Source organism: Ammospiza caudacuta, chromosome 2 (assembly GCF_027887145.1).
Source record: "Ammospiza caudacuta isolate bAmmCau1 chromosome 2, bAmmCau1.pri, whole genome shotgun sequence".
Lineage (NCBI taxonomy): Eukaryota > Metazoa > Chordata > Aves > Passeriformes > Passerellidae > Ammospiza > Ammospiza caudacuta.
The window spans coordinates 73,092,701-73,110,035 of NC_080594.1; the positions used below are offsets into that span (position 1 = coordinate 73,092,701).

General features: G+C 34.3%; 1 protein-coding gene across 4 annotated transcripts in view; it reads right to left on the bottom strand.

Moving 5' to 3' along the window:
• Window positions 1-3,663: 3,663 nt before the first annotated feature.
• Window positions 3,664-17,335, bottom strand: part of RBM26 (RNA binding motif protein 26) — a 47,126-nt gene continuing 33,454 nt past the window's right edge. For all 4 annotated transcript variants that reach the window (XM_058824675.1, XM_058824674.1, XM_058824676.1 and 1 more), the window contains 7 exons: window positions 16,448-16,522; window positions 15,642-15,812; window positions 14,873-14,977; window positions 12,196-12,405; window positions 10,425-10,511; window positions 7,517-7,630; window positions 3,664-4,463 (listed from right to left, as the gene is read on the bottom strand). In XM_058824675.1, coding sequence (XP_058680658.1) covers window positions 4,374-4,463; window positions 7,517-7,630; window positions 10,425-10,511; window positions 12,196-12,405; window positions 14,873-14,977; window positions 15,642-15,812; window positions 16,448-16,522 — 852 coding nt within the window. In that variant the 3' untranslated portion in view covers window positions 3,664-4,373. The remainder of the gene's footprint in view (window positions 4,464-7,516; window positions 7,631-10,424; window positions 10,512-12,195; window positions 12,406-14,872; window positions 14,978-15,641; window positions 15,813-16,447; window positions 16,523-17,335) is intronic.

Sequence of the window (17,335 nt, forward strand, 5' to 3'; positions counted from 1 at the left end):
GTATATGTCTCAAACTTTTTTCTTTTATTTGCTGATAAGAAAATATTAAAATCCAGTTCATCAACTAGACCAGACAGATTTGCTAAATATGGTATTCCACTCTTTGGCAGAGAAAGGTGAGAAACTGAATTAATCTGTTCTGCTAACAAAGCAAGAAGAATATTGGAATTCAAGAATTAAAACTATAATATCAAAATTACTACACTATACCACAGGGTCAGATGAGATGATTTTCAAAGACATCAACTGGTCTCAGGATTACAAGCTTACTGCAAGAAGAAGAAAAAAACATTAATCTTCACTCAAGCCAAGAACAAAGAACAACCATTAAGTTTTAGCATTAACACATATAGAAGGATTTTAAAAATAATTATCTATTAGGAAAAATAGATTGTATGGGTAGTATAGGTGGTATGTTCTTGAAATCGTTCTCATTAGATTTCCCACTAGATCTCAACAGAATTCAAATAAAGATTGAAATCACCGAAGTCTATTTTTGTTGTATTTTTGATGTCCTCAGAGTAAAAACATGGTTCAGAATAAAACATGCAGAGGCATATTTAAATAAAAAAAACTTAAAAGACTGCAGTATTTAGAAACCTATGCAACAAGCACACTAGTGCATTTAAAAAGGTCTACATTGACCTCTTTACAGAGTCCACAAAAACTAAAGGTTCATCTGCCCCAAGGATAAGTTTACAGATATATTTGCTCATTATAGAAAGATGAAGCTTTCTTCTTTTATCTTGATCAAGAACGTTTACTTTGTCTGACTTAACAGGTTCATTTGAAAGTAATCAAGTGCTGTAACACCAATACAGTAAGATACAGCTCCAGTCAGACCACTGTGATGAATAATAAAATTTTTTTCAAATATCACTTGTTTTCCCAGAAACCCCTCAAATTTCTGTTATTTGTTCCAGTTGCTCTAAATTTTTTCATTGTAACTTACTGTCTTAGTTGTAATAAATATAAGTAATACAGGATTAAATCTGACTATATCTTCATTAGTTGCAACATAAAATAAAAAGCAAATTTGAATTAGTCAACGAGGTGTTTCATTGAAGGTCTCTACCCATTTATATTACTCCGTGTGTTTGTACAACTGTAGTGCATGACTGGTCTTAAGAGAAGGAAAAATATGAACAGTTCTGGCCATAAATATTATTTCAAAGATTTATTCTTGTTAATCTACTGTTCTGTAGAGATTGTAATATAGTCTGAATTACTGATTGTCTTTACTTCAAATGCTTTGTAGTTCAACCAAATCCAGTTTTAAACAATATTGCCATTGAACTGCACGTCAGCTCACATCTTACCTAAGTCCTTTAGCATCCAAGTGGAAAATCATATACTTCTTAAATGTTATCTTTTATTCCATGGAAATTTTGAAAAGCTGTATTGAGGAAAACCAAGCCAGCAGGATGTTTGGTTTGTTGACTGAAACAAGGATGCTGCTCCAGGTGACAAAAGATTTCACTATAAGCTATGTTAATAAGGATCTGACTGAACTGAAGTGACAAGCATTGGCTAAGGTAGCAGCAAAAAGATGGAGGGAAGAGCAGGGCTAGTCAAGGAAGACAGAGCAAGCCAACAAGAAATCAAATTAAGAAAATAATTTGACAGTGATAGAAAACTGTATAGAATTCAGACTGTAACTGGGACACTGTATTCTTATACTGAATGTCACACAGCCACAGATTGGTTTTGACTGGGGTTGGTTTTAAAATGAGAATAAGCCAAGCCATTCTGATCCAGGTGCTTTTCAACCACTCAGAATGTCACAAGGTAACAGCAGGGAACAAAATACACAGCAGTAGAAAGTTTCCAGAAGGAAGGCAATAAAAAGAATTTTAAAAGGTTTCCTCCTTTGCAGGGTGTAAAGTTTCAGTGAAATGAATCTTGGATGGATGCATTACCAGGCTGAATTCAAAACAAGCAGGCAAACTTGGAACCCAAGTTTTCAAATTATAAGATACAGCAACTTCAGGTGATTTGTAAGAAGCACCTGTGTAGTAAATACACTTATAGTTGGTGGTAGCTTGTGTTGAGTGACTGCAGTGAAAAGGCAGGTCTGAAAAACAAAGCATGCATCACAAACACTTTATGGAGCATGGACAGTGTTTCACTGTGCTGTACCTGTTCTGTAAGACAACACACAAAAAAATCTCCACATTGTGGATTGTCAATTTGGCCCCCTCCAAATGTACTAAATTAAATAAATAAGTAGGAAAGCTTGCACTTAATTCAGTGAATTAGAACAGCTCATTCAGAGCACTGGATAAAAACTTCCTTAAAATATTTTATTTTGCCCGAAATTCACTGTAAAAGGAAATCAATATTCCAAATACAATTCCTTACGGCAAAATTTAGAACTTAGTGTAACAAGCACGGCAGTCAATTGTGACATTTCAATGTGAAACTAGGACTGTACAAAAATTTAAGTGCATGTTTTTTGCAACAAGGTATGCATACACATCAGGACAGAGGGGAAAATCAAACAAAAAGCTCAAAAAAAAAAAAAAAAAAACCAACAAAAAACCACAGGATCCAGTTCTTGAAATCCCTTCAAATAACTGAAAAGCACAAACAAAAATTCTACAGCTGGAACTCTTGTCTCTAGAATGCTACTACATCTACTTTCCTCCATTCTACTTTGGAATTGAAAAAAAAAAAAAAAAAAGAAGGACATGACTAATACCCATTCTACCCCTCTTTCCAGCAAAAGACAAAAACATGGACTAAAGAAAACACCCTATTAACTGAAGTACTACCACAAAATCACAGAATATTCCAAGTTGGAAGGGACTCACAAGGATCATCGAGTCCAACACTGAAGTGAATGGTGGTACAGGCTCATATCCATCTATCTGATAAGTAAGACAGTGGTATTATGATGCACTCGTTAATGAATTAATGAGGGGAAAAGATTAAATCAAAACAACACCCCACCAACTCCCTTCAGAAAAAAAACAAAACCCAAGAATTTAATACTTAACATGGGTTTCCTTTTGAAACCAGTCCAGTAAAATGCCACTAAGTAGAAATAAGACCAAGTCTTCCTGAGAAGTCCTTTACTTGCAAAAGAGTAGGCAGTTCCCCTTCCTAAGAAGCAACTTCAGACCTCATATACCAGAAAGACCAGCTAGAAAGAGCCAATGAAGACTTTCTGTAGAGTACACTAACATTTCACCTATTTTTGAATGGTGAATATGTGCTATAGTGTGAACACAGGGTTTTCCATGTGCTTCATTTGAAATGAAAAAAAAGTAATCATAAAAACACAAGAATATAAAAAATGCGTAAGTTGTGTACCCAAATGTTTAGACTATTACCTACTAAGTATTAAGATTCTCCTCACATATTTTTCTAAATTGTATTTCAGTACTGCATGTAATTTTTGTGGCATCAAACTTTCTTCTAGAGTTGCCCAGTGCAAGATATATAAAAAAAATTCCTTATTGTTGAGGGTACTATTCTATTTAAGATTTGACTTGCATCACTTCAACTTCAGAACATCCAAAAGTTTTTATGAAGAGTACACCATGGGTTAATGTAGATAAAACACGATTGAGATTGGTTTCATATATTCACTATTATTTTAGTGTAAGTGATAGTGATTCAAGCTCCTTTTGTGAACATGGGGGTGGGGGTTGCCATCTGGAATGGTCTTTTCTCTTTTTTTTCTTTTTTTTTTTTTTTTCATCATGAAGGACCATTGCCTTAGCTTTTTTGGTTATTGCTTTTTTTTTTTCTTTTTCTTTTTTTTTTTTAAGACCATTCCATTTCTTTATTTTTTTAACATCTTAAAGTCATAAGGACTTATATGCAAAGCAGTCATACACTTTATCATTAAAACCCATAGGTAAAATACGTACACAAATCCAACAAAAGGCTAGTACATAGTAAAGCCTAAGCATACTACTATGCAATATTATGAATACATAACTTTAGAGACTTCAGTTTAGTACTGTTATCTATTCATTTCTGAAAACATTCACAAAGATTTTAAATGCAAATTTTCATTCCGTATCTGGAATAGAACAAAAATTATCTATGTTATAACAACTTCTGGTCATTTGTGTTTGACCAATTCAGTAAATTACAAAGAACCCAAAGAATTCTGTAACTTTCTGTAGAACTATGTAATAAAAACATTGCATATGTTCCTAGTATGATGTCTTTAGCAATCATTTACAGAAATGTAACTCAAACATCAATCTCTCAAAATGTATAACCGACCAGCTGCTTTTTAATCTATATCTGAATCCAACTTCATCACAAAACCCCTTTTAATACAAAGATGCAGAAGTACATTAGGTAATACTAATGCAACACAGGCGCAGCTCTAGCATTGTCGTTGATCAGTTGAATCATCTTCTCCATGAACGAGATTCATTCTCCTCTTCCTCTTCATCATCATCTTGAAGCAATGAGTCATCCACCAAAGATTCTTCCTGAAACTTCAAGAGAAAAATGTGATAACCATTATATCAAAAAATGTTAAAAATCAAAAGGCAAAATATGAACCTCTGGCACTTGCACTTTAATAGAGAAGAAAATTTGGTTGTGAATAGGTAAACATTAATGCTTTCAATAAAGTACACTGATATATATGTCTTATGTAGATATATTACTAAATGGCAAATGAAACCTTTTTCAATAGACTTCAAGATGACCATGACATCCGCACCTCATCCTTAAACAGCTCTTCTGATTCTTCAGCATATCATTCATGTCCAAGCTGCTATATGAAACTTAATATGCTATAGTGAAAACTAATGTTTTTTTGCATGTTCACAGTATCTACATCTATTTTCATCCAAGCGCTTAAATGCACATGTTCCACAATATCAAAAAGGCTGAATCTGGGATTTTTTGATTTTGACAGCTTAATCAAGATTGAAATCAATATAAAAATTTAAACTAGGCAGGGAGACAGGTATTTAGAGAAATTCAGACTCACTGTATTAGTATATTCTCAATTCTGTTCTGTAAGATAGTAACTTGACAGACTTCAAAGCCTTTGAATGTAAGTTGATTTAATTTCTATATACATATAGACATAGAGGTGTATATAAACTATCCTATCTTGGAAATTTTTTGACCATCACCCCTAACACAGCAAACTCTGCTATGCTAAAGAAAGGAATAAAACACAAGGATGTCTTTCCCTAGCAAATCTGCCCAGCTGTTAGACAGCTGCTGTGTTTTTATTTATTCTTTGTGTCTAAGGAATGGTAGTTTTTTTGCTACAGTATTTCCAAATTTAGCAAGAGGTGTGAAGGTTGATTTGAATAATTATGAAGTCTTCTGAGAGAGAAACTACTATCTTCATTAGTCTTGCATATGGAAAGAACAGTTTCAAAAGGAGCTCTGTTAACTCCTTACCTGTCTATCAATGTATGCCTGCATAGTCTGACCCTGACTAAAACACAGAAGCTTTCTGAGGACTTAGATTCTTTCCCGGTATTCCCCGATGTTCAGTGAGCTAAAATACAACACTGCAACAGTCAAAGAGGAGTAGTCCTGGGCAGTGCACAGCGCAGAACTCTACAGAGCACAAGAATGAGTGTAGTACAGATGATCAAAAAGCCAGGCTTCCACAGAGAGGAACAACTACAGGGAGATATAGTAACTGAGGGGAACTATGACAGTGTCCCTGCATGTTAAGTATCATGAAGTGAAGAGAGAACATGTAGGTGGCAGATCCAATAGAACAATATTTATTCAGGGCAGACATAGTTGAACACTAGCATTTCTTAATACAGGACATTACAGATGATACTCAGATTCTAAAGAAACCAGCTAAACTAATACAATAAACACATGTCAAGGCCTTTTAACTACAAGGACATCATATCTCTGACTCAAGAGGTCCCTCAACTGCAAACCCCTGACGATTAAAAGTTTATCTCTACTTACACATTTTATACTCTTCTTAGGAGTCAACTGTTGACTCAGCAGAGTCAACTTTTTTGTTAGGCACCCAGGTGTAGAACATAGGCATCTAGGAATACCAGATGCTTTTATAATTAGCTGCCTAATCACCAGGGATTTTCTAAAGTGCTCAAGTCCGAAAGACTGAAGAAAAACTTTCTCATGCGCTTACAACTGCTGCTATAAAACAAATTAAGTAAGTAGCAAGCAGACAAAACCCATGAAGAGCTAAGGCTTTTCATCCAAGTTCAACTCCTAGGTATTTTCCACAAGAATAATTAGCTAAGGGAGTTAAAAGACAAATCTCTCTGTAGTTCACCTACCAATGAATCTGTACATTCCTTCCTTTACTCTGCTGAAATGTTTGCCTATCCCTGCATGCCCTTCCTTCACTACAAAAAAAGTCTCAGTGAAGTGGCTACTAAAAGATACCTCTCAAAAATGCAGACTCCTTGCATCAACACACTGCTGTTGATCTTCCAAGGCAGTACTTCCCTGAAGGAGATGTGACAAAATACCTACAATGCTCTGAAGATTCCATAATATAGTCTCTTGTTCACTCACAGCTCATGACCATCTGACAACGCTTGAGGTTTGCGTACATGAGGAAAGTAGCACTCAGTAAACTGGAGCGCACAAATGCATCTATCTTCAACTGGCACACAAAAAACAAACTGGCATTTTTGGAGACAGGAAGCCAGCAGACAAAGTGAAAAAAACAGAAAATGAACACCACCAATGTAAGAAAACTAACCAAATTTGGTTGTATCAAAGCAAACCTGTGAAGCTGCTTCTAAGGTAGATCCACCAAAAGGCCACAGGAAAAAGATGCAGACAAAATATTGTCATCAAGTAAGTCAAAGTGCACTTCAACTTTTCTGTGCCAATTATGTGGATACAGTTAACTGACAGTAAATAAATTTGGAAAAAGATTGCTTGACTTTATACCCAGGTGACATTTATTTTTCTGAATTCACAAACATAGGTATTTTGAGTGTAATGAGTTAGACTGCATCAATACATATTGCCCCACTATTCCTACATTAATCAATTAGGATTATTTGGACAAGGCTTTAGTATCTCTTATGGACCATGATGAAAATTAACACTCAGCAAAGGTACTTCAGATCACTTCACTTTCAGTGAAGTCAAAAAATGCCCTGAATTACTCCTTCACCTGTATCCTCTGAGCCATATCCATAAAGTGAAATTAGAGTCTAAAATATGATCCTCTAAGAAATTAGTGCCAAAAGCAGATGGCACAAATCCATGTTTTGGACAAAATCATCAATCTCATGCAAGTTCAAACTTGCACCTTCCATTTTCTAGCTACATCCTCTAAAGTTTTTTGTTATGTAAGAAATTAAATATTTCTGCAAGCACAAGCAAAATATCTAGACTTCCAACACCCTAACCCCAAGAAATATATAGAAATCTATTTTCAGATATCAAAATGTGAGTTAGATTAAAAAATACAAGTATGAATCCACAGATAAATTTTAGTTTTGAAAAAGCTGTATTATTTCATCTTAAAAAAGAAAAATTAAAATAAAAAATAAAGAAAAAGCAAGCTTACTTCTTCTTCATCAGGTTCAGCTTCTTCTGTTTCAACAGCTGACATACTAGCAACAGGCTTGTTCCATGCCAACTTTAGCTCTTGTCCTTTGAAACGAGATCCATGAATTGCAGCCTAAAACAAGTTTAACTATCTTAGTTACACATGACTACAAAAGAAAGTCTAAGTTGGAATATGTTCATACTGAAGTACTGTTACTAGGTTAAATGAAACAACTTGATTCACTGCACATGCAATTCATACATCCTTTGAGGAAAATTATGAAAATACATTCAGAAGAAAATAAGCTTGGAAAACCATAAATCATTTCGTAATGCAGGTAACATACTGAACCAACACCTTCCTGGTTTTTAAGTATTATTTTGCTGGGTTCCTCACCTTTCAAAGAGAGACACAAAACTGTTAATGCATAACTTACTGGAAGAAGTAAGACATCCCTACAAATGATTTAACATATTTTTAAGAACCCAACAACCAAACAACTGAAAAAAGCCCCTCTGTGATTACAATTTAATCTACTGGAAAACGTTCCTGTAAAGCTGTTGTAATTGAAATGTAAAAATTTTTAACTTATGGGATATTCATGTCTTTCTAAGTACCAGCTGCATTAAGTGTCTGCTTTAGAAATAGTATGTTCAAATTAAAGTAACATGAATGAGCATAAATCAGTGTTAGCAACATTCCGAAATAACCGTCATGGTCACAAAAGATTTATAGTACAATCTGAAAGTACAGCATAATGTGAAATGTAGAAACAATTACATGTTCAATGACATCTGAACATGAATTGTGTAATATTAAAGTCCCCAGGTATAAATTTTAAATCTGTACATATAAATTTATGATAAATTTAAAAGATTCTATGCTTATTAAAATGCAGCTCAGGAGCTTTTTGTCCATGGTCTCATCACAATGTCACACAACTAGAATTTTTAAAAGTACTTATAAGTGACATTTAGGTCCAAAAACAACTTGTAATCTTTGGAAGAAATTACTACTACATAAAAATGCAACGTTTTACAACAGGGAATCTTCCTCTTCCTTCTAGGCTAGAACATACATGATCATAAAGTCTAGGTCTATTTTCATTTAAGAAGGTAAAATATTAGGTGCATTTACTTCACAATTTGCCTCAGCAGATGTTTTTAATGATTACCTTCTACAAATTCCCAAATTACCAGCCTTAATGCTTTAGTTGTAAACACAGATACTCCAATGGAAATACACTGAATATGTAAGAAAATCTTAAAGAAAATACAAATTTTCCTAGATTTAATTGAATCTAATCTTCATAAAATCTTCCTTTAAAAATGAAGGTGAAATTAGACACAAAGTCTAATCAAACATGAAGTTGACAGTTAAATGTTTTAATGCTCACTAAAACATGGACATCTCAAACACTGACCATGAATCCTGATCCTGATCCTTGTACTGAATCATACTTCATCTGGGACAAGTAAAGACTTTATTGGGATAGTCCACAAAAACAGATTATTGTTCTAGGTGACCTATTTTTATTTCCAGGGAAGCAGAACTTTCCCTCCACATTTAAGAGTATTTCTTATGTAAACTACAATATCAAAGAATATGAAACTGCAAAAGGAAGTACCCAATACCAGGAAGCACCAGAACTAAAATCCCAAGTTTAATTCAATTCATTTATGAATATACTAATTACAGTAGCTTTTATCTTTGAACAGAACTTTTGTTCACTGTTGAACTGTGTTCCTTCAATACAGCTGTACAATACTAGCTTTCCTCTATCAGTCAGTATCCACCATGTACCATTAATTGTACCTCCTTTTTTATATAAATACTATCTCCATACAGTTAGTGCTCATCATTCCTATAGCTAAGAGTTTCACAAACAAAACTAATTCTGTGTTTTTCTAAAACATCTTTGGCACATGGATATCAAAATATCTAACCATAAATGATACTCTGAGCGTTCAAAGCTATTGTCCCCAGTGGTTAATGTGCATTGTAAATAGCAGTTTTTTCTGTCAATCACCTCACTGGTGTCTCAAGATGAAAAGAGAATAGTCTGGCCAGGTATGAAAACTGTGTTCAGGTAAACTCCACAAGATAAAATTTGTACAAAATATAAACATAAACTGAAATCTTTTCATACAGCAACACTGCAAATATGAATTCACTCTTGCTGTAGTCCCTACTATTTTCAGGATTACTCCATCCCAACAATGACACAAGGATTTTGAAGGAAAAAAAGCTTTTGTAGAACAAATATGTTCATTAATTTGTTCAGGATCACGTAATATACCTATATTATATGCCTATACCATGGACCAAGTAATGCAGGAGTCCTGCTGAGCCAAATGTATAAAGTTCTAATGGTCCAAATGTAATGATAGCAAATTATAATCTAAGTCAACTCTAGATTTTAGTTTCTAAAAGTTACTTCTGCAAACCTATGCTTCTGTAATTCCATAAATTTCTAAAAATACGCTAAAAGGGGGGAAAAAATATCAGATCAAATCCCATTTACAGAACCAGAGGTTTTTAGACAAAGGTAAACCAAACTGATCCCCAAATAAATATATAGGTTGACTCTGCAGGATGTCAGTGAAAATTACAGGTAGACTATGAGGGTACCAAGTCTTCAGGTGAAAAAAACTGGCAATTAAATGAAGATAAACCAAGACATCTAAATATAAATTCCTAAGTGTTTCTCTTAATTTCCCTCTTACATCCTGCACCTTGCTTTCCTATAAACTTAATTTCTTAAGTATTTCAGTGCCATAAGTTCTGATATTTGTGTTTAATTTACACTTTTGTGTCAATAGTTTTAAAATAGTTAACAGCATTACATTTAATCAAATACAGAAGTGTAACATAAACAGAAAGTATCTGAATGCTGCAGTGTACTATCAAGAAAGACTATACTCACAGCTTCAGCTTCTGCTCTTGTTTTAAAAGTAATCACCGCATGGAGAGAAGAGTCATCTATCTGGCAATCTTCAATTTCACCATATTGCTTTTGATAAATAAACAACAACAAAAAAAAGTTTAGTAAAATAGTTCTCCCACCCCTAAAAATGCAGTCCTAAATAAAATGTCATTAAAAAAAACGTAGAAAACTAGAACAGTGTACACTTCAGTCTAAATGCCAGAGTACTAGTCCTAGACAAGAACAGAGTTACTTGTACTTGCACTTCTAAACCATCAAAGTGCTCTCGTCTCTGGATTTCCCAATTCCTATAGGTATGAGGTAAAAATATTATAGAAACAGGCTGCTCTGCTTCGGTATTTCTCTTCCGATTAGAAAGATGGGATCTTGAAATGATTACATTAGTCTATTATGAAATTATTCCACAGAAATATTTCTACAGGAGCTGCAGAAAAAGTTTGAAAACTTTACTGTATTTCAGCATCTTAATAAAATGACTTAGCTATTAATGGTCACAATGGTACTGCTAACTTTGATACTGCCATCACTGTAAGCTGCAAAGACCAACAAAAAAACACATCTGTGCAAGTGGACTGCACTCCTGATGTGCAGAGGACTGTGGTTTCACATCACAAAATCAGCAATACAGCTCAGAGCATTTCCAATGGAATTTTTAGCAAGTTTAAAACATCAAACTAGCAACCTGCAAAACTGAGTAATTAATTTTTTTTCTCAGTTATCCTACTAACACTGAATGGATTTGTCTTTGTTCATGTTACTAAGATTCTTTTTGATTAATATTTTTGCTTGTTAAAGACAGTAAGGTTCCTATACAAAGAGAAACAGGTCCTTGTTTGATTTTTTTTTCAAAGCCTCTTGCATGACTGCCTGACAAGAAATATTAAGTACACTGACTGGAGTAGAATTTAGGGACTAACTGGCTCCTAGACTTCTCCCTTCAGAAAGGACCACTGCAATTGAATGCTGGGGAAAAAACCCCAAACAAATAAAGAGGGTTGCACAGATGGAGATTCACATGATATTCTTAGCATTTATTCCACAAAATAAACAAATTTGCTTTTGTTGTACTCTTTTTTTCAATTGGAGGAGAAGTGGTTTTATAAATTTATGTTGAGTTTTCACTATTACATTTGCAAACAAAAATTTGCTAAAAAATTATGTATGCCAACTTATCATTTTTTAGACTGAAAATAGAAAAAAAGTAGGAAAATATCTGACTTCTTAAGCTCAAGTATATGATCAGACAGAAATGTTTCGATGCCTTTTCAAGATGTACACAATTTTTACTCTGACTCTTAAACTCAGAAATTTGGGCAAAGGTATGGAAAATGTTTGAAGAAAATTTCTGTTAAGCACCTGTTAAGGTACTTCCACAAAGACAGACTGACTTCAGGTACTGAAAGTGTGCCAACAAATCTTTGTTCTCACCACCCCTTCAATTATTTTATCTTTTTGTACCTAAAAAAGTGTAAAAAATTTACATTTGTAAATAAATGTAAATAAATATTATAAGCCATTTGTCTTTGTAAGAAAAAAAAAGCCTTGTAAATGCTATGTGATTAGAGCTATAACTAGTTGAAGCAATCGTGTATTTTTCCTGTTTTACCTTTTCCTACTGCTTCCTCTGCATATTATGCTAAAGATTCATTCCCAGACAATATTTCCAGATGAACTGAATCAGGTGAAAATAAGTGATTCAATGGAAAGACGTTATCCAAAGGAGAAAGAAAAGAGCGCAGTTGTGACATACCGCAAAATGCGGCAGAAGATCTTCCCTGTCGCTCTCGGTGAAGGCGGAGATCTCCAGCGCCCGGGGCCGATGATCCACCACGGCGTGCACAGGAACCCCCCTGCCCCTGCCGCGGCCCCGGATCCCTCTGCCTCTGCTGCGCGCCGCGCCCCGGCCTCTGGCGTGAACCCCTCTGCCGCGCACTGAGGAGAGAATGCCCCGCTTGGCAGCCTGCGGTGTGCACACGGAACATTGACGGGTTAAAATTCACAGTCTGCATGTTTAGACAGAATTAACAAACACATATATACTGACGTTTCCTAAAAACACATCCCTAAGAAAGCCCCAGAAAGAACAGTTTGCAGGTCTGAAAATAACAGAAGGTGAACATTTAAGTAACATTCAAAAGCTAATTATCTAAGGGTCAATTATTACCAGACCAATAATAGGATGGAAATAGGAAACAAGAACCAGGTATCAAAAGAGCCCTTATCTGTGAAGATTAATTCCTCATAGGAAAAAAACAACTGCTGCATAAAATTTCATTATCAAAATTTCTTGTTATGGTGTCTAGCTACTTAATTAGTCTCTTTATTTTATTAATTTGTCTCTGAAGTTTAAGCAAGACCTTTATTCTGACCAGAATTATTGCAGCTTAAGAGCTTTTGGCCACAGGACTGTGAGATGCAAAACAAAGGCTTCTAAAGGGGCATCTACAAGGACAAAGTATTCAATGAACACTTGGCTCTAGGTACTCAAAAATTTCCATTTCCACAGTACCTGTGTACCCCTTCTAAAGAATTAGCATATGCTCTTCAAGAACTATCAAAAGGCTAATGACAGGGACAGCCATTTAAAAAAATAAATTCAAAAAGTTACTTTAAGCTTTGAAAGACCGCTTTCAGGTATCTAATTTCAATGTTTACAGCAAGAAAACACACCTTTTTGAACCCAAATACATCTGCCATAGGAATCAAATGTTAAATGAAATCACCACACTTTTAATAAATCCTACAGTGTTTACAAACTCAAGCAGTGATGGCACTACTTTAATCCATGTCAGTGCTGCCACCCATGAAGAGATGATTTTCTTATGGCTTGATTCATTAAATTATTCAGATAATTTTACAATAGTATCTAGTTTGCTTTTTAGTTTTTTATAAACATAATCCTGAGGCGCTTGGGTTTTCTGAGTTTTGCTCTTTGTTTGGGGTTTTTTAAGCATTTTAAAATGTTTAAGTGAGTAATTCAGGGCATGCTGACTCAACAAACAAGCTGTAAACTACTTGGATTTTCTTTCAGTAAAGTCAGGGTCACCTGGAACAGAAAAACAGGTTATGAGTCAAAGAAACAACACATTAAATATTGTGGGAGTCAAAGCCACGAGCATAATGTGTAAATAAAAGTTTTTAGAAGAATTTTTAAGAATACTTAAAAATCAAACAAACATCAAGGGAAAAAAACCCCATATGCCTCTTGTAATCTGGGCAAGGGATATATTTCATGCTGTTCCCTGAAACATAAGTGTGCATTACTGATGAGCCTGTTTTTCTCCATCTACTTCTGTTGGTATTTGTTAAAGGCTTCAGAAAATTCATTTAAATATTACTGTCCTGAAAGAGCTCTTTTTTACCTAACTCAAACCACAAACAGACTTAGAGATAGAGTAAGATTAGTGCACTCAGCTATGATGTAACTTTATCTTAAACGTGCACCTACTTTTCCTAATTTACATGTCATTCAATTCACTTGTTTTGTGAGATGCAGAATTTATAAACAAGCTTTCAGTACACTTATACAGCATTACTCACATAAGCTTTTGTACCATCTCTATTCAATTGGCTTGACTTATTAGCAAAACTATTTTCACAATTACCAAAGCTGCATAACAACTTAGTTTTAAAGGATTTAATGCAACTTGGCCACACATATGTGCACTGTATTCATGTGCAGTAATACACAAACTTCATTAAGACAAGAGCGTTTTAAGTGACACAGCAGCCCTGCTTAACAGCAAAAAGAAATAAGATTATCAAGTGATTTCAAGTAGATATTGCAAGAAAGTGCAATGTAACTATAAATACCACTCACAGTATTTATAGTGTCTCAAAACTAGACACACATATAAAGAATTTTGTACAGCCATCTCAATTTTTTTTTCAAATTAAATACTTGAAGAAAAAATTGTGTGTTTACACAATGAATACTTCTTCAAACACTTCTGTTAACTTCTGTTAAGTTCTCCTCTTGAAACCAACACTGTAATAATATTATTTTTGGCATCTCGGGCTTTTTGATTAATCTCATTAAAAGGATGCTAACACTTAGGAACAAAAGATTAGGCAGTATTTCTTAACTTGCCTGGGTCAAACACAAAACGACCTTCAAGCAACAATTTAAAAACACTCCACATTCTCAAGAAAGCATTAATACCCACAAATCTATAAAATATCATGTCATCTAAATAGTTACAGAATTTAAACAGATTAGCAATTGCAATTAGAGACAATACTATTTCTCAATTCCACTGCAATAGAGAAAGTGTGTTTTTAAAACATTATTGCTAAATGTCTCCATCTACATTCAACTTAATAGTGCACTCTGGATAAAATAGTTCATGATACAATATGCAAGCTAATAAACATAAAGGAAAATATTTGATTAGAAATTAATTGCTACAAAAGAAACACAAACATACTTCCAGCTGCAGCTCTGTATATTTTCGCCTTAATTCAGTAACTTCCTCCCCAGCTTGCATCTTCTTGTATAAATCCAGTTCAGTATCTAGTAATTCCTTCTGCATCTAAGAAATTGTTATGGTAAATTATTAGTTCCACAGTTCACATTCTGTACTAAGGAAACAATTGTTAAGTCAAAAGCTGTAACTTTGCAGGTATACTGTTCATTACACTGGGTTTCCACCTCCAAAAACAAACAAAGCACAAGCTTAGGAGCCTTCATGGCAAGGTGAAACTTCATCTGAGCTTTGTGATGTCAAACCTTTTAGACTACCAAGCAAAGCCAAAGCTAATGGAATTTTTTCTAAAGACACATACAATAAAAATTCAAGATGTTATGGTGATGAGATGAACTAAAACAAGCCAAGGGAAAAGTACTTCTCACAGGTAAAATCTAAATATGGGCATCCAGATCAAAAGAAAATTGAGCAGTATAATCTTCAATCTTAAAAGATTACCATATTAACAAATTTGCGTGACACAAAGACTCACAGGAAATTACATACCAGTACAGTCTGTTTTGTGTATAAAGCCTGACCAGAAGATATTTGTGCTGCCTAACTATACTATGATCCTTTGATAAGAAGGCAAAATTAGTCTCACTTCAAAGAGAACTTAAAAACTAAACCAGTTTGGGTTTTAAAAACTGCTGATGGGACTATTTATTTTTATTCTTCTGAAACAAACATGTGAATTGATCTATTAAAAAGCTGACCAAAACTTGAGTACCTGAGTTTTAGTTTTCATGCTTTTCAAAGGAGGCCCTCCTCCTGGTGATACACCTTTTAATTCATCCTTTAACTTGGTAATGCTATTAGTCAAAATTTCCAGTGTTTTCATGATTTCTGCCTTGTCTTCTGACTTCATGGCTTTATTCTTCTCCAGCTTTGAAATCAGCATCTGTCCAGTTCAGAAAAAGAAAAGTCTTTTTACTCAGCAACTACTAATACAGACCTGTTTTCCAGTGGTCATTATAACTAATGGAAAAAACAAATACTGCATTTCTTTTGCTTTGACCTACAAATCAACCCATAGAACTTTTAACAGTTTGTATAAATGGAAATCTTTGTCTGAATCTCTGATTCATTTCCAAATGAACATCTGATATTTCCAATTCACTTGGACAGATTTGCTTAACTTAACACTTGAATTATTTCAAAATTTTATTCAACTTAAATGACACTCTGGCTTTTTTTCTCTTCCTAAGCCTAAGTGCAGTCATGCATCATTTTCTACGTCATTCTCTCCTGCTCCTGTCAAACAGAACTTAGGCCTTCCCTTCTCCCAAACATATACATGTCACTCCCAAATTAGGCAATATCAATTAAATTTGACATAAATTGAATGAGCTTGTAGGGTTTTATTTAAGTGAACTAATAGGACAAGTTAAATTAAAACTATAAACTTGAAATAGTTCTAAGAGAATGCTTATTTTATACTTTTTTTTTGTTCATTCTTACAAATTCTGAAATATTTTAAACTGAACTGAGATTTTGTAACTGAATTGGTGACTGTCTTTAATATCAGTATTTTACCTTCTGTGTTTCAATGTGCTTCTCCAAGATTTCTTGCTTCTTTTTCCTCACATCTTGTTGAAGTCGCAGTGCTTCCTAGAAGCATAAAAAGATTACAGAAAGTTTCTAGACTTTGAAGCATTAATGCCAGAATAACATACTATGCCTGACCACTACACAGTAGTAACTTACAATAACAGGGGAAAAAATAGTAACAGGAAATGCAAGGTACTGATATTTCCAACTATGTTTTAGAATATAACACATTACCAAATTAAAGAAAGATCTAATTATCTTTTTTAGTTAGATCTGTGCTGGGAAGACTTTTATTATTGCTCACATATAAAGTAACACCTTACACAACTCCACTGAAAGCTGAAAGGCAACATATTACACTACCTCAAGAGGTACAGCATGCAAGTTTTAAATGCGTGAGCACAATTATTTTGAAAGCAATTGTAAATCAAGCCCATCAATTAAAACACAGTCTCCAGAACTTTTACAAGTAAAAAAAACCCTATTTTCTTTCCCTAAACTTGAAGTGTCACCCAAAGAAAAGCACCTCTTGTGTATGAGCACTCTAACTGGGAATGAACAGTACAGCTACTCCATCTGCCAACCACAGAACCTTGAGCAGGCAATGGACAAATCAAAATGAACTGAAACTCATCAGTAAGTGACAACACTGCACTCCAAATGAGAAGCAGGATGAGATGCCACCCCTGCTGTGCTCAGAGACTACTAATGGTGCTTGTAAGAAAGCTGTTGCTTCTTGTTCTCAGATACAGAAGCCTTAGATGGTAGAAAACCCTTAAGAGCTCTGACATCAACATATTTCATGGAGTAGTAGAGGAGAGGCAGAAGATGATCAACTGGGATCAATTGCAAGTGGAATATCTTATACAAATA